Genomic DNA, 24918 nt, shown 5'->3' on the forward strand with positions numbered 1-24918 from the left:
CTAACTGCATATGGGGTGTGGGTGTGTGAGAGAGCAAGAGAGAGATCTGGATGCAATGCATGCATGTGGTCACACACACTTGTGTGTGTAATTTGCAGAGAGCATGTGAGAGTGAGAGACACACAGAGCCAGCTCTGTGTGTAAGGGGTGTGTAGCTGCCTGGCTGGCTGCACGCATGTGCAACCCCAGCCGTGCGTGAGAGGCACACGTGGGTGCAAGGAGCAGGCAGCCGTGCAGGCCTGTGCCTAGCAAGTGTGCAGGGCATACATGTGAGGATCCATGTGAGGGGTGCGTGCAATGCATGCATTTGCACACCTGCACTACTGTGTGTGTCGAGGGGTTGGCACAAGCGTCTGGCTGAGCATAGGTGTCGCTGCATGAGCACCTATGGGTGGGGCTGTATATTCAGGGCCTGTGGCTGCGCACATGGAGCTGAGTGGGTGCGTACGATGCGCAGTTTGCGCTCGTGAGAATCTAGGGCTGTGACTGCGGGAAGGGGTGTGAGCCCAGCCCTTTGGGAGGCACCGACCTGGATGGAGCGAGCTCAGAGGCAGGCAGGGAGCCTGCAGCCCCCCCAGGACGGACAGGCCCCGTCCCGGGCATGGGCAGCAGCCTTGGGGGGGGGGGAGACGAGACACCCCACACAGGGATGTTAACGCCTCACAGCACCAACCTATTCAGCAGGCCTGGCCCAATACTCAGGGTGGCAGCAGCTCACCTGGCCCCAATCCCTTGTGCTCATGCACTGACGGGTGCCGTGCAACACGCCGCAACACGCCAACCCCTGCTGGGCGTGCACCAGGAAACCTGCCTGGCTCCTGCACCTTCCTGCTGGGGCTCTCCAGTGAATTACCTCTAGGCAGCCTGGTGAAGAAACTGAGGCAGACAAGTGACTTGTACCCAGGGGCAAAATGGGGACCAGATCCCAGGAGGCCTCACTTCGACTACCACCCCCCTTCCTTCAGCTAACCCCTGGCCCCCACTCTCCTCTCGCAGCTGGGCCCAGAACCCAGGAGGCCTGGCTGTCAGCCCCTCTGCTCTAACCCCTAGGCCACATGAGCCAATGAAGCCTCCTGCACTCCCTAAGGAGTGTCGGAAACCACTGGTGTTGCAGGAAGGAAAGAACCCTGGAGCCAGAGTGGGTGGGCTGGAGGGGGCCTGGTTTGCAGAGAGGCAGAACCTCCCCTCAAGTTGGGTGGGGGAGAGGAAAGGTGGGGGCAGGGGGGGGCGGAGATGGTGAAGGAGACTCGCCACACAGGCTCTTCCGGATCCTTTATTCGAGGTGTGGAATGTTTGATCAAAGAAATGGCCAAACCCAGCCGGACGGGGCCTGCCCACCTGCAGGCCGACCCCAAGCCACACGGGGGATCCCTGCCCCCCATGCTGGCCGCCTTCCTCCAAGCTCCGCAGTGCCCCCTGCGGGTAAGTGACGGGAGCACTCCAGCAGCTCCTGCCCAGGACACCCCCCCAAAGCATCAGAGCCCCAGGGGTGCTTTCTGAACCTGCCCCCGCGGCCTCCCAAGAACGGGAGAAAAGGGCTGCCTCCGGCCCTGAGCAGATTCGGGGGCCCAAGGGGAACCGGCAGAGAACACGCCAGCCCCAGACCAGAGGGGTGCCCGAGGGCTCTACGGACCGTCAGTCATTAACGCCCACGTCCTGCCCCACACCTCACGCAGCCGTACAGCCCTGGGCGAGCCAGGAACCGAACCCTTCCAAATCTCCCCCGCTCTAACCACTGGACTCCACTCCCCTCCTGGAGCTGGGAATGGAACCCAGGAGCCCTGGGTCCAACCATTCGGTAACACAGCTGCTCAGGTCATCGCCTGGCTGCTCCCGGCTCCAAGGCCAGGGCTAGGCTGAGGAACGGCTTTTCCCCGCAGGAAGATCTGGGCCCCTGCTATGCACACAGTCCCATCTGCTGCAGTTCACCCGCCCGCCCCCCCCGGATTCAGGCCCCTCTCTGCACAGTTTTGTTTAAATTAATACAAAGAATTTGAAAAATGAAAGCTTCCCCCCCCCCACCCCCGGATCACGGTGCCCCCCGTGGGGGGAAGGCAGAAGTAAGTGCATGGGGCTGGCCCCCCCAGCAGTCCCCGAGGTGCCAGCGGGGGCAGGCTGTCCGGCCAGCAGACAGCAGCGATGGGGATGGGATGGGAGCAGGGTGGACCCGGGAAGGGCCAGGACACCTTTCACACCCTGTCCACTGGAGGGCACTGCCGCGGCACCTGGCCTAACGTCCCAGCGGACCCCGGAGGGGGCGGCCGGGATCCGGTGCCCTGCCCTCCTTGCACGTGTCCAGCGCTGTGGTGCCCCCAGAGTCCCTACGTGCCTGGGCGGCCCCCGGGATGCCCGCGGCTACCACAGCACGGGGCTGTCGAGGCTGGCGTAGCCGGGCTCCGCCCGCAGCTTCCAGTAGGTGTCGTTGCTGACCCAGGACTCCTTGCCGCCGGGGTCCGTCTGCTGCCTGCCGAGGAGAGGGAAGGACGTGGTCAGAGACAGGCCCAAACCCCAACTCGCTCCCCCCGCAAATACCCCAGGGGCTCCTCAGCGTCCCCCCCCCATTTCTAAGGCTCAGGCCCTTCCCAGACCCCAGTTTCCTGTGACCACGTGGCGGCTTTGGCATAAGCCAGGACCCGGGGGTCCCACAACACCCCGGAGCGGCGCCCAGCCCCCTAGGGACCCGCTTGCAGGCCCTGGGTCCTCTCCTCAGAGCGGGGCAGGGAGGTGGCTCCCAGGAGCGGCCGGGCGGGCAGGCAGGCAGCCGGTACCTGAAGAAACGCGCCTGGTGGAAGATGTTGTTATCCTCCATGACCCTGCGCCGGTCTCTCTGCAGCTGCTCGATCCGGCGCTTCTGAGACTCGGCCGCCTGCACGTTGCCTTCCTCCAGATACCTGGGGTGGGGGGGGTGGAGTCACTCCTGCAATGAGCTGGGGGGTCTCAGCTATACCCCTCGACCACCCCCGCCGCAGATCCCGAGGCCTGAGCCACCCTGAGCCTGCGAGACCCAGCGGATCAGAAGATGGATCTGTCTTGGGGAAGGGAGACACTCACCGCTGGTCGGGGCGCAGCCGCGTGTCCGTGGAGGGCAGGAAACGCTTGAGCTCCGGCGTCAGCTCGTTCAGCTCCAGGGCGAACTGCGTGAAGCCGTAGTTCTTCTCGAGCTCTCGGGGCATGGGGTCTGCTGGGGGGGGCGGGGGACACACACAGAGCCGGCCTCTGAGCACCCCTCCCAGTCCAACCCCCCGCCCTCGGATAGCACCTCCCCCGGGACTGGGCGTGAGGCTGGGAGCCGGGACGCTCCACTCACAGCCCAGACTGGGGGTCCTGCCTGGGGCCCCCCAAGGCTCATGTGCAACAAGGGTAATAGGGGTGCAGGGCTATTGCCCACAGTACCCCCCACCCCCCCGTCCCCCAAAGGAGTCCAGAGCTATAGGTGTGATGTCCCACCCCTAGAGAAGGCTGATCCCTATGGGGTGGGAGGCGTCTCTCCCTGCAGGGGCGGTTTCCCAGTCCCCTATGGAGGGCCGGCCCCTATGGGTGGGGAGGTCTGTCCCTGCAGGGGGGCGGTTTCCCAGTCCCCTATGGAGGGCCGGCCCCTATGGGTGGGGAGGCCTGTCCCTGCAGGGGGGCGGTTTCCCAGTCCCCTATGGAGGGCCGGCCCCTATGGGGTGGGGAGGCCTGTCCCTGCAGGGGGGCGGTTTCCCAGTCCCCTATGGAGGGCCGGCCCCTATGGGTGGGGAGGCCTGTCCCTGCAGGGGGGCGGTTTCCCAGTCCCCTATGGAGGGCTGGCCCCTATGGGTGGGGAGGTCTGTCCCTGCAGGGGGTGGTTATCCAGTCCCCTATAGAAGACCGGTCCCTCCAGGAAGAAGGCCCATCCCAGCAAGAAGGGACAGCAGTGCCCCCCCGGTTCCTTACTGGGTTTCCAGAGGCACTGCCCGGCCGGGGGCGCGCCGCGGTACAGCCCCTCGTGCCACTTGCCGAAGAGCCGGTGGATCACCTGCCCCCCGCGGCTCAGCACGGCCCCCTGCACCTCGTTCACGCTGGAGCTCCAGTAACGGGCCTGCCGAGGAGGGGAGAGGTTAGGGGGGAGAAGACACCTCACAGGGGCGGCGGGGGAGGCTGGATGGGAGGTGTGGGGCGGCGGAGGGCTGTGAGGACCGGCCCCGCTCTAGGGGGTGGGAGGCTGGAGGGGCGCATGGGGGCGGCGGGGGGCTGTGGTGCCCGGCTCCGCTCTAGGGGTGGTGGGGCCCGGCCCCGCTCTAGGGGGTGGGAGGCTGGAGGGGCGCGTGGGGGCCGCAGGGGAATGGGGGGCCCGGCCCCGCTCTAGGGGGCGGGAGGCTGGAGGGGTGCGTGGGGGCCGCAGGGGAATGGGGGGCCCGGCCCCGCTCTAGGGGGCGGGAGGCTGGAGGGGAGGTGTGGGGGCGGCGGGGGGCTGTGGGGCCCGGCCCCACTCTAGCAGTGGGAGGCTGGATGGGAGGCGTGGGGGACAAGGGAAGACGTGGGGCCCGGCCCCGCTCTAGAGGGTAGGAGGCTGGAGGGGAGGCGTGGGGGCCGCGTGGGGCTGTGCGGCTCGGCCCCGCTCTAGAGGGCGGGAGGCTGGAGGGGCGCATGGGGGCTGCGGGGGAATGGGGGGCCCAGCCCCGCTCTAGAGGGCGGGAGGCTGGAGGGGAGGCGTGGGGGCCGCGGGGGAATGGGCCCGGCCCCACCCTACCTTGCAGAAGGTGATCTTGCAGTGGTAGCTGCTGTCCCTGACGTTGCGGATCAGGACTTCGCCGTAGTGCTCGATCCAGCGCTGCCCGCTCAGGATGTTGTGGATACAGGACGTTACCTTGTTCCACTCGAAGTGGTCCCCGAACCTTGGCCAGCGAGAGAGACAGTAACCGGGAGGGGAGGGGCCAGGCACCGTGGGGGTGGGCAGGGGCACAGGGCAGGGGCTCACCAGCCCCAGGGGTCACTCACCTGGGCAGCCTGACGTTCACGGTCCCCACGGGGACGATCTCCAGGGACTTGCCCCAGAATTTATTTTTCCACTTCATGTCTGGAGGGAGCAGAGAGAGACGGTCGCGTGCTCAGGGCGGTTCTGACCCAAACCCGCGCTCCTGAGCACTCCTCCCGCACGGCTCTGACCCAGCCCCAGCGCCTGGTCCCGCAGCCCTGAGCACAGAGAATCCCGCTGGCCGGGCGGTTCTGACCCAGCCCCTGGTCCCGCAGCCCTGAGCACAGAGAATCCCGCTGGCTGGGCGGTTCTGACCCAGCCCCTGGTCCCGCAGCCCTGAGCACAGAGAATCCCGCTGGCCGGGCGGTTCTGACCCTGGTGCTCACCTTGCCAGAAGATGAAGTTGTCTGACTCTGCGTGGCAGGCGGAGACGGGCGGGTGGTGGCAAACCTGCATGCAGTGGGGAGAGAAAGGAAGAGCCACGCAGCTGAGTCCTCTGTCTGGAGAGCTGGGGCTGGGGGAGGGTGCAATCCCCCCGCCCTCTTCACAAGAGCTCTCTCTCCTCTGCAGCCCCCACCCCCATCTCCGTTCTCAGCTACAGACACCTCTCCTCCGTGCCCCTCTGCGTGTTCTTCTGGGGGGAGAGACGAAAAGGCGAATCCCCACCAGCTGCGAGCAGTACAGAGCTCATGACACATGCAGCAGGCAGTTTGGATTCCGCCCAGGAGAGGGCAGGGGTGTCACATCTAGGGTCAGTTTGTTACGGTGGCTGACTCCTGTCCTTGTGTCCCTCCCCCCGAGCCTGGCCGGCCAGCTGAATACCTGCTCGCTGATGAAGCGGAAGCCTTTGTCCGGCCGAACGCACTCATACGTCTCGCCCAGGACGGGGTTAAAGGGTTTGCTGCCTGCACGGTAATAGGTGGAGGCGTAGGCAGAGACAGCAAAGGCAGCGACGCAGACCTGGGAGGAGAGAGTCACTGGGGCCTGGGCCATATCTGACCGTAACGCCCAGGCCCCAGGGCAGGTGGTGCTGTGGGCAGAGCTAAGAGGGTGGAGGGGCAGCTACAGGGAGAGACAGGTTCCATTCATCTAGTGGAGGTGGGACCATGAGGTAAGGGCAATGTATGGGTGGAACTCCCTGCTGCAGGGCAAATGGATTAGCCATTTCTAGGAATGAGGACAAACGGCTGCGGAAGGAGCTGACTGGGCCTTTGACCCTCATGCTTCAGGGCCTGAGCTGGAGGGGTCAGGAAGGAATACGGCCAGCCAGACGGCACTGTCTGGCTTTTACCTCTTCCCACGAACCCCGCCCCCAGCGACGGGCTAGGCTGAAGAAGGGACCCCCAAGAACTGGTCTGTTGTGGTGAGAGCGGGGCAGAGGGCTTGGGGGCAGAGGCAGGGGCCGTACCAGGCGCTCGCAGGGGTCGGCGCAGCGGCTGGCGGCGTCCAGCAGGGCGCTGTACTCCAGCTCCTCGCAGAGCCGCTGCAGCGTGTTGAGCGGCTCGTTGAGCTGCACCGGCATGGACACCTTGGACAGGTCCTTGCCCACGTTGTTACGCAGGATGTTCCACAGGCTGACGTCGCCGGCGGGGACGCTGGGGGCCGGCAGGCAGCTCCGGCGCGGGAGCCTCGTGGGCAGCAGCAGGGGCAGGGGCTGGGGCAGGGGAGCCGGCAGCGCCCCCGCTCCCGGCTCGGACACGCACGCCACAGACCCCCCGTCCGCCGCGCCTCGGCCTGCTAGGGGCAGACGTGAGAGTCACCTGGGCCCTCCCCTGAACCCGTCCCTCTCCCTCAGCTATTGCCCCCGGCTTCTCCCCCTCCCCCAACCATCGGCCCCCAGCCTGCCCCTTCCCCGCATCCATCGGCCCCCCCAACCCATACCCCACCCTCAGCTATTGCCCCCGGCTTCTTCCCCTCCCCCCAACCTCCCCCTAGCCATCGGCCCCCCCCAGCCTGCCCCCTTCCCTCAGCTATTGCCCCTGGCTTCTCCCCCTCCCCCCAACCTCCCCCTAGCTATCGGCCCCCCCCAGCCTGCCCCCTTCCCTCAGCTATTGCCCCCGGCTTCTCCCCCTCCCCCCAACCTCCCCCTAGCGTTCGGCCCCCCCCAGCCTGCCCCCTTCCCTCAGCTATTGCCCCCGGCTTCTCCCCCTCCCCCCAACCTCCCCCTAGCTATCGGCTCCCCCCAGCCTCCCCCCTTCCCTCAGCTATTGCCCCCGGCTTCTCCCCCTCCCCCCAACCTCCCCCTAGCTATCGGCTCCCCCCAGCCTGCCCCCTTCCCTCAGCTATTGCCCCCGGCTTCTCCCCCTCCCCCCAACCTCCCCCTTGCTATCGGCCCCCCCCAGCCTGCCCCCTTCCCTCAGCTATTGCCCCCGGCTTCTCCCCCTCCCCCCAACCTCCCCCTAGCTATCGGCCCCCCCCAGCCTGCCCCCTTCCCTCAGCTATTGCCCCCGGCTTCTCCCCCTCCCCCAACCATCGGCCCCCCAGCCCCTCCCCTCCCCCCAGCCATCAGCCCCCCAACCCCTGGTGATCCCCCCCCCCAGGGCTGATACCTCTCTGGAAGCCCCTGTCCCCCCCGGCCTCGTCGGAGAGGCTGTTGGTGGCCTCGCTCATGCAGGACTCGTCGTCGGAGGCCTGGAGGGGCAGAAAGGTCACAGAAGCCGGATTGGCAACTACGGGACTGGGACTGGGGCAGGACGACGGGAGCTGAGGTGGGGGTGGGGGAGGCCGAGGGCTGCGTGGACGTTTGGGAGGGTTAAAGCACAACACGCCCCCTCCAGAGCCGGTGGGGCAAAATCCCCCACCCTCGGAGCCGCTCATGGGATTAGCCACAGGTCAGACCCACTGGCCAGGCCGGCTGGGGAGCAGCCCCCAGGCTCCAGAGAATAGGGGGGCAGAGGGCCGTGTACTGGCCCCCAGCTGCATTTGGCTGCTACCCCACTCCAAATTTGGGAGCCCAAGTCCCCGGGAGCCAGAATTCCCCTGCCCCAAAGCACAGACAGGGCGGGGCGGGGGGGCTGTCTAGGTCTCCGGGCCCTGCGCCCCCCACTAGACACAGGAAGGGAACGGGGTTTCTAACAGCCAGGGGCAGGGCGCAGGATAGCAGCCCGGTCGGGCACTGCACAGGGTGTTAGGGGCTTCTTAAGGGCGAGAAATGGGGGGAGGGGGCGGTTAGAACCGGGGGTGGGGAGTTCCTCAGGGTTAGGGACACGACTGAGCCCACCGGGGGAAAGACTAGTCGGACCCACCCAGAAGGAGCTGGCTAGAGTCGAGGAAATGGAGGCAGAGGTGGTGGGGAAGGGGGGTTAATCTGGGAGCTGGGGGTTCAGTAGCGGAGGACCAAGGATCTGTGGGAGGGGGGCCAGGGGGGTAGCGGAGAGGGGGTTTGAAGGGGGAGAAGTGGGGCGTGGGGGAGAGGCAGATGGGAGCTGGGGGTTCAGTAGCGGAGGACCAAGGATCTGGGTGGGGGGCTCAGGGGGTAGCGGAGAGGGGGTTTGAAGGGGGAGAAGTGGGGCGTGGGGGAGAGGCAGATGGGAGCTGGGGGTTCAGTAGCGGAGGACCAAGGATCTGGGTGGGGGGCTCAGGGGGGTAGCGGAGAGGGGGTTTGAAGGGGGAGAAGTGGGGCGTGGGGGAGAGGCGGATGGGAGCTGGGGGGTGCTTTCCAGGGATCATGGTTCTATGCACCAACGTCGTATCTACACGAGTCACAAGTAAAAGCTCATGAGGATGAATGGGGGGCTTGGGGGGGAAGGGGCTTCTCAGCCAGCGGCTGGGCCAGGGCGAGAGGAGGGCGGAAGAGAGAGAACAGAGAGAGGCCAGGTGAGTGCGACAAACCCCAAACTCAGCCAAGGACAGAAAAGCCCAGGGCTTTTATATGGGATGGCTTCCTCTAGCTCCACCCACTTTCCCTAGTCCCTCCCCCTTCTCTTAGCCCCTCCCACAGCGTCATTCGGGATGTCTAAACTTTGTGACACGGACGGCCATGCTGGCACCTTGTGTGGGTGTGTTCTTGTGCGGGTGTGGCTGTTGTGAGGGGACACGGGTGCAGATGTGGGGACGGCTGTGCGTGCCCATGTACACGACGGCTGTTGTGTGTCTCTGCGTGTGCGGAGGTGGGCACGGCAGTGTGTACACGTGCAGTGGTTGTGCACGGCTGTGCACACAGGTACATGTGCGTGTTTGCATGGCCAGAGGTGCGTATACCTTTGTGTGTCTCGCTGCTCAGACCTGTGCCAGGTATAACTGACCCGGGACCACCGCTGTCTCGACTCCACGGCTGTCAGCCGGCCACCACGTCAGCGTTGGTGTGTCGACCCCACTGACAGGACCCCAGAGGGAAGCAATAGACGCCTGACACAACCCGGGCAGCAGGGCCCAGGATCAGGTGCAGGACGGCCCTGCAGCGGGGATCCCCCCCGGCCCTGCCCCTCACCTCGTTCTCGGAGGAGCTGGCGGACAGGAAGACCTCGCAGGCGTCGAAGAACTCGGTGTGAGAGTCCGAGAGCGAGACGATGCTGCGGTTGGACAGCTGCTGCTCCCGCCCCTTGGGCGGGTGGGCGTCAGGCTGCGAGGGGGGAGAAGGGGAGTCACCGTGACCCTTCGCTGACAGTGCAGGGGGCTATGCCAGGGGGCACCTGGAGGGCCTAAGCCCCCCACGGCGGGGCGGGTTTGATCCCCCCAGGGAAGCAGGAGCAGCAGGACTGGCGATTCAGTGCTGCACGGCTCCATCGACGGCCCCAGCATCAACCCACAGGCACCGCCCGCCACGGCATGAGAGGGAACGGGAGGGTGGGGGGCTCCCTCCGTCGTCCGATCCTGATTTCCACCGAGGGGCACGAATCCCACCCCCCACCCCTCATCCTCTCCCCTCCCGCCCGCCCCCGAGGGCGCCTGACCTCGTCCGGGTGCAGCGAGGTGAACGAGTCGAGCGTGGCGTCGGAGGAGATGGAGAGGGAGTGGAAACGCCGCAGATACTCCGCGTGGTCCGGGTTGGGCGAGGGAGCCTGGGCCGGGAGGAGACAAAGGATCGCTGGGGGGGGGGGGCACGTTCCCAGGAGCCCGTCCCTTCCTCCCCCCCCCCAGATGGCCCAGCACCCCCGCCGGGTCCTGCCAGGCTCTGCTGATCACGGGTGCACAGTGTAGCCTTCCCTGCCCGCAGCAACCCTGCCGATGCAGGCGAGAGCTCAGTCACCCAGCCAGGCCTTGCACAGAGCCACCCAACGGTCGCTACGGCCCCGGGCAGGATTCGAACCCGGGACCCAGAGCTTCTCCGTCTCGTTAGCTAGCGGGACCTCCATGGTGGCGGGTGCCTGGGGCGGGGGGTGGAGGGGGAGCGCAGGATCTCCTACCCGGGGACACCTGCTCCAGCCCGGACCCCGGCAAACCCGACGCCTACAAGCGCCCGGGTCTTTGTCTCCCTCTAGCGGCTGCAGCCTCCTCCTTCAGCTCGAGCAGCAGCCGCTCACACATCTCGGCCAGAGCGGCCGGGTTCGGGTCGCCACTCGCCACCCACCCAGGGGGGCCGTGAGGCCGGGAGCCAAAGCTGGGCTCGGCCCGCAGCTCCCCGCGGTGGCAGAGAGGGAGGGCGCAGCGCATGGCCCACGCACCCCCGGTGCCTTACCCCAGCCGCGGCTGCGTTCCTGGCGCCGCCCGCCCGGCGCTGCAAATCCAGCGCCCGCCGCGTCTCCTGGAGGCGATTCCTCTCCGCGGTCAGCACGGCCACCACGCTGCTGAGGGACCCGTGCACTAGAGAAGGGGTCGGGACGGACACAAGGTCAGGCTGCCCCCCCCCACGTTCGCCCGGCACTGAGCTTTGTCTCCCCCCAGTGGCTGGACCAGGTAAAGCGCTTTGCGCGTCTCCCCAGACGGCGGCTTGTGCCCTCTGAGCAACAGGTCCCATGGCCCGTCCCCACCCCCCACCCCCAACCCATCCCACCTTTCTGGGCCAGGATCCAGAAGCTCCTCTGCAGCTGGCTGTACTCCGGGGGGAGGCTGAAGGCTGGCTGGCTCTGGCTCGACTCCAGGTAGCGCGAGAGGTTGGGGACGGAGCCGTGCAGACGGCCCACCTGTGGGGGCACGGAGCAGGGGAGGGTTAGATCCCCACGGAGCACCCCCTTTCGTACATCGGCATGACCTCTGACCCCCCCCAGGGGCTTAGCGCCGTCCTCAGAGACCTCCCCCAACCCCAGCCACTAGGCCGCGCCTCTGCAGTGAATCTGGCTTGGGTGGGAAGCCCTGACTCTGCTCCACATGGGATCTGGGCTCTCGTGGCCACATCTTGGGGGTCTCATGCTGTGGCCTCCCCCAACACCCCTCATTTGCCAGGGGACCTCCTTCTCCTATGGCCGGCTCCAGCCTCCCTCTGCCCTTCGAACCCAGCACCGCATGGGTCTGGGGAAAGTCGAAGCAGCAAGCCCCTCCTCCCGCCAACGCTGGAGCCCTCCCCACGGCCCCGCTCACCCTGCCGATGGTGTCGTCTTTGGCAAAGCTCTGGGTGCACCAGATCCTGGTGGTTCGCTTCCCCTTTTTGGGTCTCTCTGCAGCTGCTGAGGTCTGTAACCAAGAGAGAGCATGAGACCCCCTGGCAAGAGGGGAAGGAACCACGGGGGGGGGGTCCAAGGGGCAGACTCAGGTGGCAGCGGTGCCCAGAGATTGCTCACTAGTCCGAAATGCAGCCGCCTCTGGGGTGAAACACGGGGCCTAGTAAACAGCCAGTGGTGCACAGGGTTCGCTCACTAGTGTGAAATGCACCCGCCTCTGGCGTGAAGCACAGGGCCCAGTTAACAGCCAGTGGCACCTGGCTAGTGAATCTGCATCCCTGCTGCCCTGCTCTACCCGCTGCCAACAGCCCATGGGAAGCTCAGACCCAGGCCATCCATGTGGATGCCTTTGCACCTAGGACCCTGTGCAGAGCCCATCACCATGGATTCAGGGCACGATCCCTCCCCTGGGCTCCCCTTTGTGATCTAGGGCCTTTTCCGCCCTCAGCAATACAGGCCCTGATCTCAGCACTGCTCCGGCTGCCCGGCAGGGTATCCCTGACGCTGAGCTCCCTAAGGGGCCAGCACCACCCCACAGGAAGGATCCAGCCCCCTCATTCCAGCCCTCACACCACCCCCCGGTCACCTGGCTGTTGGAGATGAGGGGCGTGGACGGGATGCGGTGCAGGGTCTCCAGGCTCTGGAGCATCTTGTTCAGCTCCTGCAGCTTCCCCTGGCACTCGGAGAGCTCTGAGAAGGGGTGGGGGGGGCGCAGATGGGGGCCAGGGATGGGGCCGGGTACAGAGAGAAACAGAGAAGCAGCGACGGTGAACGAGAGCAGGTGGGTGCCACACTCCCTGCCCCCATCGCTCGGGCAGGGGGACAGGGTGCCCAAAGGGCCCCTCAGGTCAGGTGCCACAGCCCCCCCATTCCACACCCCGGCCCCAGCCTTCCCGCCCTGCTCACCTGCCGAGCACCTATCCAGCCCCTCGCTGTCCTTCAGCCAGGCGTTCACCTTGTCCCGGGGGCTGGTCAGCGTGGACAGGGCCGGGGCGCCGTCCGACGGCAGGACGTGGTTCCGGGAGCCGTAGCCCTGGGGGACGCAGGGGTAGGGGAGTTAGGGGCGCTCCCTGGGGAAGACTCTGTCCATAGGGAGAGGGCGAGGCCCGGACGCCTGGGTTCCATCTCCCAAAGGGGCAGAGTCTCCCATGACCTCCCCCCCACACACCCAGTTCCCGCCTGTGCTCCCAAAGCAGACGGGCAGCGCTCACCTGGGCGGGGGGCAGGACTCGCCCGGCCGGGCCCCCCGTGGGCGCAGGGCACTTGGGCTTCTCCGCCAGCCGGTGGGAGCACAGCTTGGCCACCCAGCTGGTAAAGAGCTCTTGGGATTTGATCTGCAGGAGGGGGAGACCCAGAGAGTCGGGGGAGAGACGGGACACGTGTCACCAGGGCCGGCTCTAGACCCCAGCGCGCCAAGCAGGCGCGTGGGGCGGCCCTTTCCCTGGGGGGCGGCATTTGGCTCCGGCTGAGCTCCCGCAGGCGTGCCTGCGGCAGGTCAACCGGAGCCCGGGAGGAGCGGACCTGCCGCAGGCATGACTGCGGCGGGTCCCCTCTTCCCGCGGCTCCGGCTGAGCTCCCGCAGGCACGCCTGCGGCAGGTCCGCTGGTCCCGGGCTCCGGTTGACCTGCCGCAGGCATGCCTGCGGGAGCTCAACAGGTGCCGCGGGAAGAAGGGACCCGCCGCGGGACCGGGGAAGGGGCGGCGCTGCGCACGGCTGCTTGGGGCAGCCTATTTTCTAGAGCCGCCCCTGCGTGTCACGACCCATCCCCCATAGACATCCCCACTCCATAGCCCAGGCCTCCCCCATCCCACCACCCCTCTCCCCCCCATCTGCCCCGTTCCCCCCCACCCTCTCTTTCCGTTCACCCCCACGTCCCATCTCCTCCCTCCCCCATCTCTCTCCCCATCTCGTCCCATCTCCTCCCTCCCGTACCCGCTCTCCCCGTGCCCAGGCCGGGCGCTCCGCTACCTTGAGGTGGTAGATGTTCTCCTCCGTGTCCAGGTCCACGCGCTGCGCTTTCCTGTTGATGGACATGACGGCCAGACGGACGTCGACGGAGCCGTGAAGCTTGCCCTTGAGGACCTGCAAGGGGCCGGGTTGCAGGCCCGGGTCAGCTGGGGTGCGAACGGGCACTGGGCAGTGCCCTTCCACCCCCGCGTCTCAGTGCACCGCCCGGCCCACCTGGATCGGGGGAAGGACGGTCCCCAGTGAGAGACCCCTTCCTAACCGGCCCCACTTGGGGCAGGGGAATGGTGCTGAAATGAGGGCACGATCCATAGGGTTCCCTCTAAACACAGAGTCCTTGCAAGCCGGCTCCAGCACACCCACCCCAGGCCGACTGATCCTGGCCCCCGCCCAGAGGCCAGGACGGGCACCCAGCCCTGTGCCATACTCACATCCTGGTGCGTGGTGGCATATTTCAGGATCCCCTCCTCCAGCACGAAGTATCTCTGTGAGAGGAAGAGGAGAAGGCAACGAGGCTGAAGGAGGGAGGAGAGGGTGGGGACGCCAGGGGGCAGAGGGCAGCAGGATCTGCCCCCAGGAGCCCAATTCACGTGCTGGATTCAAGGCGCCTAGAGGATGCCAAAGCACCTTCCAAACAACATCCCGGAATCACTTCCCCCAGCACTGAAATGCAGCCGCCTCTGGGGTGGAGCACAGGACCCAATTAACAGCCACACTGCCCACGGCTCACAGAGCCGCAAAATGCAGCCAGGCCTGGGCTGGAAGCTATTGAACAGCGCGTGGCAGTTTAGGACAGGAAGTGAAGAAGAATCGTGAAGCTGCAGGGGGAAATCCCCTGGAGACAGACTGTAACCACCCAAGCTGGGAGCTGACCAAGGAAACCAGGGTCAACAAACGCCCCAGCGTTAGCCAGACACCCTCCATCCCTGGGCTCTATGACGACGCAGGCAGGGCCTTGCTGGGGCACTCGAGCAGCGCCGGCGTGGGGAAGAGCGCCCCCTGCTGGGGCCATGCCCTGAGTTTCCCTTCGCGGTCCCCCAGCTGAGAGCAGAGCCCAGGATGAGGCGGCTGGGGATTGAGAGCTCGCCCCAGTCCCCTGCCCCACGAGGGGTGGCCCCCAGCTGCACTGCAAGGAGGCCGTGAAGCCACAGCGGGGTGCCAGGTTGCGGAAGGGGGGGGGGGTTTCTATCCCCCGCCCCTTCGCCTTCTCACCTTATGCCAGCCCTTCAGGGGCCATTTCCTCTTCTTCAGCAGGTATCCCTCGTGCCGCTCCGGCTCCTGGCCGGGCCCGATCCTGCCCCAGGGCTCCTCCACCACCTCCCAGCACTCAGAGCCCTGCAGCACACGGGTGGGGGGGTCGGACTGAGAACGGACAGGCCCCAACGCCGCCCCGCCGGGGCGCCGAGGGAGATAAGTCGTATAGTAACCCCTGCGCTGCTCCCTCAGTGCCCCTGGGACGCGCGCTCCTTGGCATGACCGGGCTGACGGACCATGATCTCTGTCTACACACACCGCCCAGGGCTGGGGGGGTACCAGCGCCGATCGGCACTAGGAAATGGCCGAGCCCTACTGCGGGGCGGGATAGCAGGGAGCTGGGTTCCCCATCAGATCTCTTCCCAGTCCTTGCCTTTGCTCCAGCTTAAAGCAACATGGGCCCCGGAGAACATCCCTGGCTCCCAAGTCACTGATGGGCGGCGTCAGCCCCCTGGCGCAAACGTGTCTCCTCGCTGGCTGGCCCCGGCTTTTGTGGGGCAGGGCACCCGGTTCTGGGGCGAGATCACCAGCCCTCCTCCTTCCCGCCCCCCTCCCGAGGCTCCCCCGGCCCAGCTCTGGTCCCGGGGGCAGGGAACCGTCTCCTGGGAGCGTCGGCGAGAGGGAGGGGAGATGCCGGACCTGGTGAGCGCTGCTGTGCTTGGAAGACACGGTGCTGTTGGACCTGGACGGCGCCGGCGCCCTCCGGGGGGAGGCCAGCTCCTTCTCGTGACTGCCCATGGCCGGGGGTCCCTCTCGTGAGTGGAACGGCCCTCGGTGTCAGGCCACCGCCTTCATCTCCAGCTCGGAGCCCCGCTGCGGGGAGAGAAACCAAAACCCGGCTTGTTACGGCCTGGGAGAGGTGTGGCCGCGGCGACATCGTGACCCACTTCCTGGAGCTGTGGCTCTCATGAGAACGACGGGCATGTTCCAGGCGGGGGACAGACATCTCGAACCCGACCCGCAGCCCCTCTGCTATTCCAGCCCTCGAACCTGGCCCAGATCTACCCATGAGCCTCACTCCCGACCCACAGCCCCCTGCTATTCCAGCCCTCAAACCCGGCCCAGATCTACCCATGAGCCTCACTCCCGACCCACAGCCCCCTGCTATTCCAGCCCTCGAACCCGGCCCAGCTCTACTGATGCTCCTCACTCCCGACCCGCAGCCCCCTGCTGTTCCAGTCCAGTTCTGGAATTTGGCCTGGACACGGGAGCTAACACCCTGGCACTTACAAGAAGGGTGATGGGATCTTTAACACATCCACGGACAAGGGGCTATTTGCAAATTTCTCATCCTGATCACTTGGGGCTCTGTGGAGTGGAAGCTAAAGCAGATGCAGGATCTCGCCTTCAGAGTTTAGCCAGCCAGGGGCCTTCCCTTCTGCCTCACTCTCATCTTGCTAAGAGGTCAGAACTCTGGACCTCTGGCCAGGGAAGCACGTGCCCCGATGTACACTGCACATCCCGCCCAAACAACGATCACCCCTACACCCCCCCGGGACTTTTATTTTGCAAGCAGGAGCCTTTTCAAGGCTGGCTTTGGGCTACAAGCCAGCTTATTCCCATGGAGACCACAAGATCCAGACAGTACTTGATATGAGCCATGTGGCCAAGCCAGCTCTGATCCGCTCAGCTCAGGGTTACGTGCAGTGCAGTGTCACCTGACTGCATTCATGGGGCCAGATCCCCAGCTGGGGTAAATCAGAACAGTTCCACGGTGGCAGATTTGCACTCGCTGAGGACCCTGCCCTTCGGCTTTTCCTTTTTTGCTCAGAAATGCAAGCGAGAGCTCTGAGGGGCTTCACTCTCCGTTGGAACGGCAGGTCACAGAAGAGACCCTTTCGGTCCCGTCTAGTCCAGGGCAGGCTTGTTCCTGACAACACTCCTGCCCCTCTGTCCTGTCTAGCTTTAAGGGTCCCTGGGGACAAAGCTTCCCCCACTTCCCTTGGCAGACTGTTCCACAGTCCTACAAGATCTCACCACCACGCAGAAGGCTTGAGAAGCTGCATCTGCTTGGCACACCATATGTAAGCTGCAGCCGAGTAAAGGAACCATAGAATATCAGGGTTGGAAGGGATGTCAGGAGGTCATCTAGTCCAACCCCCTGCTCAAGGCAGGACCAATTCCCAACTAAATCATCCCAGCCAGGGCTTTGTCAAGCCTGACCTTAAAAACATCTAAGGAAGGAGATTCCACCACCTCCCTAGGTAACCCATTCCAGTGCTTCACCACCCTCCTAGTGAAAAAGTTTTTCCTAATATTCAACCTAAACCTCCCCCACTGCAACATGAGACCATACCCTGGGCTAGGGGGAGATGCCGTTAGCTTATGGAAGCGTCTCCACGGTAGGAGGCATGGAACAGAAGTGCCAGAACTGGAGGCTCATCTAACTAGTGGAGACAACTGTGGAGAATACCCAGCAGGCCCCAGGGTGATGCACAAAGCTCTGCAACTATCCTGGTGCAAAGGAAAGACAGTCAGACTAGTGAGAGGCCACTAGGGATCCATCAGGAACTCTTTAGTGACCTGAAAATCAAAAAGGGAATCCTACAAAGAGTAGGATCAACTTCTAGCCTCTCCTTTTTAGTAGGATCTACAGCCTAGTAGGATGTGGACAAATCGCAGCCTAAGGATGAATATAAACGAATGGCACAAGCATGTAGGCACAACAGCGAAAAGGCGAAGGCACAAGCTAAAAGGGTAACTCATCTAGGAGCATCAAAGACAAGAAGAAGAGGTTCTATAAATACATTAGGAGCAAGAGAATGCCAAAGGAAAGTGTAGGTCCTCTACTTAGCAGGGAAGGGGAGCTAATAGCAGATGGTGACATCAAGAAGGCTGAGGGGTTTAATACCTATTTTGCTTCAAAAAGAACAGGAGTACTTAGAGACTAACACATTTATTTGAGCATAAGCTTTCATGGGCTACAGCCCACTTCATCGGATGCATAGACTGGAACATCTAGTAAGGAGAGAGATATATACACACATACAGAGCCCATGAAAAGGTGGGAGTTTCATCTTCTCTGTATGTATATATATGGCCTCACTATATGTTCCATTCTATGCATCCGATGAAGTGGGCTCTAGCCCACGAAAGCTTATGCTCAAATAAATTCATTAGTCTCTAAGGTGCCACAAGTCCTCCTGTTCTTTTTGCGGCTACAGACTAACACGGCTGCTACTCTGAAACCTGTTATTTTGCTCCAGTCTTCACTACAAAGATGAATTGTGAGCAGATACTGAACACAATTAACATTAACAAGGGGGCAGGAACTCAAGCCAGAAGAAGGAAAGACCGGGTAAAAGAACAATTAGGTAAGTTAGATGTATTCAAGCCAGGAGGGCCTGATGAAATTCACCCCACACTACTTAAGGAACTAGCTGAAGCAAGCTCGGAAATGTTACCAAATATCGTTGCGAACTCATAGAGGACACGGCGGGCCCCAGAAGATTAGAGAGGGCAAAGCTAGCGGAAGTCGAGAGGGGTTTGTGGGCGAGCGGGAGGACACCCCAGTGAGAGGACAGGCCCTCCTCAGCACAGAGGCTCAGCTGGTCCGATCTGGCCGTTGTCTCTCTCCCCACCCACCCCCCTTTTCGGGCCAGGAGCTTTCGTCTCCTCCCCACGAGGCAGGACACAAGTGTCTAGAGCAGGGGTCGGCAACCTTTCAGAAGGGCTGTGCCGAGTCTTCATTTAGTCACTCTAATGTAAGGGTTCACGTGCCAGTAACAGATTTTAACGTTTTTAGGAGGTCTCTTTCTATAAGTCTCTAATATAGAACAAAACGATTGTTGTATGTAAAGTAAATAAGGTTTTTAAAATGTTTAAGAAGCTTCATTTAAAATTAAATTAAAACGCAGAGCCCCCCGGCCCGGTGGCCAGGACCCGGGCAGTGTGAGTGCCACTGAAAATCAGCTCGCGTGCCGCCTTCGGCACGGGTGCCATAGGTTGCCTACCCCAGTCTAGAGCAGAGATACTCTGACCTCAGGGGGCCAGGAGCCAAATTAACATTACCCAAAAGAGCCCCAGCCCTGGGCATTTGTGGCTTCATTTACTATTTGAACACATAATTCTCACAGCAAGATAGACTGACCAAGGAGTCTACAAATGGTTAATAACAGAGGAAAAGCATCCTGATTGGTTAGGAGCTTAGATCGGTTAATAATTAAATCTCACAGGGTTTTAATATCCTGTGCTGCACAGAGCCGCAGGAGACACATTAAAGAGCCCTTGCGGCTCCCTAGCCTCAGTTTGAGTATCGCCAGTCTAGATGTATTGGGGGGTGGGGGTAGGGGTTGCGGGGGGACTGCTTGCCTCTGAAGGAGGATCAGAGACAGCCATGGCTGGAGACACCAGACAGGGGGGCCGGTGATCCTGTCTTAGCTTCCTGGCTAGCATGTCCCGCTGACTTGCTCAGGGTCAGATTGGTTGCTGGATTTGGGGTTTGTATGGGATTTCCCCCACCACGAGCAGATTGGCAGGGACCTCATGGGGTGGATTCTCCTTTCTCTGCAGCGCGGGGAGCTGGTCACCCACTAGGATCACCTGGGCATATCACACCAGAACAACTCCCTGCCATGGCAGGAGCCTTGGGCACAGGCTGCCACCTGCGACCAACCCTGTGGAGGCCCCAGTCTCTGCCGAGGCAGTTTAGTCTCCCAAGGATTGAAATGAGTTAGTCGAATTGAAGTCTTTGGCTTGAATACAGGATGGACATTAATGGGTGTAGCTGTATGGAGGGTCAGACCAGATGCCTAATGGCCCCTTCTGACGGGGTGCGACGCCGCACACGAGCGTACAGGTCCACAAGAACGGCCACACCGGGTCAGACCAATGGGCCATCGAGCCCGGTGTCCTGTCTTCCGACAGCAGCCGGTGCCAGGTGCCCCACAGGGAATGAACAGAACAGGGCAATTATCGAGTGCTCCACCCCTGTCGTCCAGTCCCAGTGTCAGGCAATCAGAGGCTATGGGACACCCAGAGAATGGGGTTGCGTCCCCTACCCGTCTTGGCTAATGCTCGCTGATGGACCTGTCCTCCATGAATGGATCTCATTCTTTTTTGAACCCCGTTCTAGTTTTGGCCTTCACAACATCCCCTGGCAGTGAGTTCCACAGGTTGACTGTCCATCCAGCACTGACACCCCCGTTCCCCATGTCTCTGCCTACTCACCCCTCATCCTCAGAGCCCGGCACCCCGCAGCTGACCCCATGGGGAAGAGACGGCAGATGTGGAGTTGTCTCCGCTCACCGGAGCGCTAGGACTCTCCCATCTGCTTCTCCCCATAACCCTCCTGCTCCCCAAGAAGCCACGACCCAGGGCACCCGGCAGGATCCCTGCTAACAACCCCGGCAGAGCCCAGGTGGGGACCTGGGGAGGAAGCAGGTCTGGTGAGGTTGAGGGAGCATGGTGGGGGAGGGGAAACGCACCATGTGGCCCTCCCTGTCCTCCTCCTTTGCACCCTCCCTTGGCAAACAAATCTGTGTGTTTCTGCCGAGGGGGGGTGGAATGGGTGGGAGGGCTTAACAGGGTTCTACACCTCGCCTGTCCCGGATGCTATGACAACAGGGTCATTCCCAAGCCTCAGGAAGGTTTAACCCTTTCAGCACTGGGCACTTCTCAGCTTCCCCATCAGCTCGTAGGCCTCTGTGTTTATACCATCTGCACCCAGAGATCCGGGGAATATACTACAGATGGGGGAAACTGAGGCACGGAGCGGGGAAGTGACCTGCCCAAAATCACACAGCCAGTGGGTGGTGGGAGTCAGAAATACAATCCAGGGTCCTGATTCTGGCAGCCACGACACACAATCCGTCCTTCCCAGACTGAAACAGAACCCAGGTCTCCTGACTCTCAGCTCTACTGCCGTCCTCTCCCAAAGTTGGGAAAAGAACCCAGGAGTCCTGACTCAAAGACCCCTGCTCTAGCCACTGCAGAACACTCCCCTTCCAGAGTGAGGAAAGGAACCCAGGAGTCCTGACTCAAAGTCCCCTGCTGTGACCCCTGCAGCACGCGCTGCCCCCCCAGGAAAGCTGGAGCCAGTGTTCCAAATCCCCCCCCAGCATAAGCCCACAATGGGGAGTAGGAAAGATACAAAGGCAGCAAGTGTGGGCCCTGGACACTCTGTGGGTGCCACAAATGCCCCCCAAGGAGGATGGGGGCGGGGACTTGCTGGAGGGACTGAACGGGTCCCTCCCACACTTCTGAGGACCTAGGGCCAAAATCTTCACCCACCCTGGGATCCTGCCTCCTCCAGCAGCTCCAAGCCCAGGCCAGGTCCTCTCAGCCGTCTCTCCAGGACACCGCGTTCTGCCTCCTCTGGTTGATCCCCTCTGATCACCCCCGACACCCACGTCAGCCCTCCCCCTCTACCAACGACCCCCTCCCGCTCCCAGCCCCGGGAAGCACCAGCTGGAATGCCAGGCACAGCCCAGCCCCCACCATTGCCTGCTGCCCCCTCCGCCCCACACAGAGAGCTGCCGTGGCCCCAGACCCCCACCCCTCCTCGCCATCTCTTCCCTCCTCCACCCCCTCCCCGCCCCCTATTTGCACAACCTCCTCTCACCACTTTCAGTTCAATACCGCGAAGCTGCGTGAGATGTACGACAGCAGCACCCACGAGCCCCATTGTGCCAGGTGCTGCACATAATAAGAGGCAGTCCCTGCCCCAAAGAGCTCACAGGCTGAATAGACACGGGTGGAAGGGGAAACTGAGGCCCAGAGCAGGGCTGTGACTTGCCCAGGGTCCCGCAGCAAGTCAGTGGCAGAGCTGGGAACAGAGCCCAGGACTCCCTGACTCCCACTGAAGTCAACAGGAGAACCTCCTAATCGCAGGGTCCCGGCATCAGGGGGACCAACACCTCCCCCCACCCAAAAAAAATTGTTACTAGCCACGCTCCATCTTTTATATCATCTGAAATCTCAGTCACCAAGATCCAGTACACACTGACCATAAACCCAGATGCAACTCCAACTGGAGGGAAACTGACATTTTCCAAGTTCTGCTCACTACATTACTTTTTTTTTAAAATGTGATCTACCACGTGAAACATAAAAAGGAGAGTAAATACATATATAGCACAGTGACTGGCTCCGCACGGTCTGGGTCCCTGACTGGGGCTCCTTGGTGTTATGATAATACAAATAATAATAATAATACATTATATAGACAAACACCCACCCATCGTATAAATTCAGATGAGGCTAAAAAGTACGGAAGTCTCAGGCACTGAGTCTAATGGTTAGAGCAGAGACTGGGATCCAAGACTCCTGGGCGCTAGTCCTGGCTCTGGAAAGCAGTGGGGTCTAGTGCTTAGTGCAAAGGGCCCAAGGAACCAGGACTCCTGGGTTCTAACCCCAACTCTGGGAGGAGAGTGTGTTTAGTGGTTAGAGCAGAGGTGTCTTGGAACCATATATATATTTACTCTCCCAGCTTTGCTACTAACCCACTGTCTCGCCTTAGACAAGTCACTCCCTTCCCCCCCGTGCCTCAGTTTCCCCCATCTGAAATAGGGATAATGATACTGACCCACCTCAGATGGGATTTTCAGTCTTGACTCCCCAACGCCCAGGAAGCACTTTGAGATCCTTGAGTAGAAAATGCTGGAGAAGGGCCCAGCGTCACTCTTACTCAGGGTGGAGAAAAACCACTACGAGTTCTTTTGCCTTTCTTCCAACGACAAGTGCAACTTCCCCTTGCCAGCTAAAGACCTGAGAGCTGCCAGGCAGCCGAGGTTCAGAGTGCAACCTCCATCCTCCCCCACTACCCCGCCTCATTCTGCTTCCTCAGTGTTTCCTACACGTGGCCAGCAGTGACTCAGTACCTATGCAGGCAGTCCATGAGGGCAGATCCCCTTCTTTACCCTCCTACCTTGGGGGTGACCTGCTGCGCTCAGCTGCCACATACCTCGCGGGCTGATAATCTGTGAATGGACCATAGGCCACAAAGTCCTGAGTGCCTGGCTCCGTACAGGCGGAGGGAGGGGGTGCTGGAATCAGGAAACGGGTGTTGTGTTGGGAATGTGCAAAGATGAGGGAGGACCTGCAAAGGGTTTAAGGGCAGGGGGGGAATGGCGGGGTCCCTTAGGTGTTGTTTTATATAAAGACCCACCAAAAATGAGGCTGAACCTGACAAGTCGAGACTAGACCGAGGGCTTTGGTTCCGGGACCAGGCACAAATCCGATTTGCCAAGTGGGTGCTGAAGGCCCAGATTGTGGGAGCCAAGTGCTGGCCCTGAGCTGCTCTGAAAATCTGGCCCCACGGTCCCTTGTTGTTCTGATCTATCAGCCCTTCAGGGCCAGGATTGTCTCGTAGCCTGTGTTTGTCACACAAACAGCCACAAGGTGTGTGTGAATGAACCTGACGAGGCGTGCGCCATGGGGAGGTCCCGTCTCCCTCCATGCCCTGCCTGCCGCCTCAACGCTACCTATCAGATCTGCGTACCCACTCGGATGTCACCCACCGCCGCTGCTAAAAATACCTGAGACGTCTACGGTGCTTTTCAGCCCAGAGGGCTTTGCGAATGCACCCAAATGAAGCGTCTGAGCCTCGCTTCACCCAGGCATTCTGAAATGCAGCAGCTTCTGGGGTGGAACGCAGCGGCTGCTCAACAGTCACACTGCCCCACAGGTTTAGGGCAGGAAGGGAAGGAGAAGGCTGTACCCAAGTGAAACTGCAGGAAGAATTTAAGGCCACAGAATGCAACTGCAATTGGGCTGGACAGCAGGGCAACACCCCGGCCCAATAAGAGGACTAATAATTGGCCCTTTGCATGTTCAAAACAGTCTCATCCTCCTTTAGGGCACTTCAGCCAGCATCCTTACCCCCACTTTACAGATGGAGGAAACTGAGGCAGGGGAAAAAATAAGTGACTTGTCCAAGGCCATTCAGCAAAGTTAGCGGCAGAACTAGGAACAGACCCCAGGCGTCCTGGCTGCCTGTCCCCTGCTCTAACCCCTAGTCGGCACTGCCTTCCCCAGCTGAAAAGAGAACCCAGGAGTCCTGGCTGCCAGTCCCCTCACTGGGACAGCACCCAGCCCACCGGGGTCCCGGTCCCTGACGGGGGCAGCCAGTCGCTACCCGCCGCCTGTTACACACCGGACCCCCAGAGCCCCTTCCTGGAGCGGGCTGGAGGGGGAACAGACCCCCGCCCATGCCAGCGCAGGGTCCGAGGAGACACCCCCGTGCCCATCCCCCCCCGGCCCCCCATCCCCGAGCCTGGGCAGCTCCTGCGCCCCATTACCAGGGGCTCTGCTCCAGGCGGGACCCGGGGCTGGGGTGGGGGGAGCCCGGGGTGCCGGAGACGCGAGGACCTGCCCCGGCTCGCTGCCCCCGGAGCGGGCAGGGGCCCGGATCCCAGCCGCCCCCCACCCCGGGCACGGAGCAAGCGGGGCGCGGCCGGCCCCGCGGGGCGGCCCCTTACCTGGGCGTGCGGGGGGCAGCCCCGGCCCCGCGCCGGCCGCATCCGTGCCCAGCGCCGCCGCGGCTGGCGGCAGGAAGCCGGAACACGGAAGGCGGCGGCAGCAGCGGCTCGCTCGCCCCTAATCCCCCATCGCGCCTGCCGCGGCTCGGCTCTGCCCCCCTGCTCCGTGGAGGACTCGGGAGAGGGACCGGGACGCGCCCGGTCCAGCCTTCCCGGGCAGGGTCCTGTTCTCCAGCCGGGCGCTGCCCAGGCCGGTCGGGGAGGTCCCCGGGGGAGTGTTGGGAGCGGAAGAGCGGCAGGGACTCCCCCAGAACCGACCGACCCAAACACGCACCTGGGGGGGGGGCACCGGCTCAGCAGAACCGACCCAAACACGCCCCCGAGGGGGGGAGGCACCGGCTCAGCAGAACCGACCCAAACACGCACCTGGGGGGGAACCGGCTCAGCAGAACCGACCCAAACACACCTGGGGGGGAACCGGCTCAGCAGAACCGACCCAAACACGCACCTGGGGGGGGGCGCACCGGCTCAGCAGAACCGACCCAAACACGCACCTGGGGGGGACCCGGCTCAGCAGAACCGACCCAAACACACCTGGGGGGGAACCGGCTCAGCAGAACCGACCCAAACACGCACCTGGGGGGGGGCGCACCGGCTCAGCAGAACCGACCCAAACACACATGGGGGGGGGAGGCACCGGCTCAGCAGAACCGACCCAAACACGCACCTGGGGGGGAACCGGCTCAGCAGAACCGACCCAAACACGCACCTGGGGGGGGGAGGCACCGGATCAGCAGAACCGACCCA

General features: G+C 62.9%; 1 protein-coding gene across 3 annotated transcripts; it reads right to left on the reverse strand.

Annotated features, from left to right (window-relative positions):
* Window positions 1-1255: 1255 nt before the first annotated feature.
* OSBPL7 (oxysterol binding protein like 7) lies at window positions 1256-24555 on the reverse strand. Of its 3 annotated transcripts, none has more exons than XM_044999879.1 (23): window positions 24538-24555; window positions 15332-15505; window positions 14651-14773; window positions 13870-13923; window positions 13442-13555; window positions 12684-12806; window positions 12379-12505; window positions 12059-12162; window positions 11393-11485; window positions 10869-10998; window positions 10554-10678; window positions 9829-9936; window positions 9366-9497; window positions 7486-7567; window positions 6345-6673; window positions 5759-5896; window positions 5323-5386; window positions 4960-5038; window positions 4712-4856; window positions 3916-4060; window positions 3052-3178; window positions 2769-2891; window positions 1256-2464 (listed from the first exon to the last, which is right to left on the reverse strand). In XM_044999879.1, the coding sequence occupies exons 2-23, from the start codon at window positions 15428-15430 to the stop codon at window positions 2356-2358; spliced, it is 2673 nt and encodes an 890-aa protein (XP_044855814.1). In that variant the 5' UTR covers window positions 15431-15505; window positions 24538-24555; the 3' UTR covers window positions 1256-2355. The 3 variants fall into 3 exon arrangements, with proteins under 3 accessions (XP_044855814.1, XP_044855815.1, XP_044855813.1); XM_044999880.1 differs by lacking the exon at window positions 24538-24555 and adding an exon at window positions 24112-24257 and having other exon boundaries at window positions 6345-6670; XM_044999878.1 differs by lacking the exon at window positions 24538-24555 and adding an exon at window positions 24112-24257.
* Between the last annotated feature and the right edge of the window lie 363 nt (window positions 24556-24918).

Source organism: Mauremys mutica, chromosome 25, assembly GCF_020497125.1.
Source record: "Mauremys mutica isolate MM-2020 ecotype Southern chromosome 25, ASM2049712v1, whole genome shotgun sequence".
Classification (NCBI taxonomy): Eukaryota; Metazoa; Chordata; order Testudines; family Geoemydidae; genus Mauremys; species Mauremys mutica.

What these genes read in the sequence shown, in the direction of transcription:
- OSBPL7 (XM_044999879.1), bottom strand. Translation starts at nt 15,430, where the DNA reads ATGGGCAGTCACGAGAAGGAGCTGGCCTCCCCCCGGAGGGCGCCGGCG. An exon ending in CCTCGCTGCACCCGGACGAG is followed by an intron (nt 9,498 to 9,828) that starts GTCAGGCGCCCT and finishes CCCCCCTCGCAG; the next exon opens with CCTGACGCCCACCCGCCCAA. An exon ending in CAACTTCATCTTCTGGCAAG is followed by an intron (nt 5,039 to 5,322) that starts GTGAGCACCAGG and finishes TGCTCCCTCCAG; the next exon opens with ACATGAAGTGGAAAAATAAA.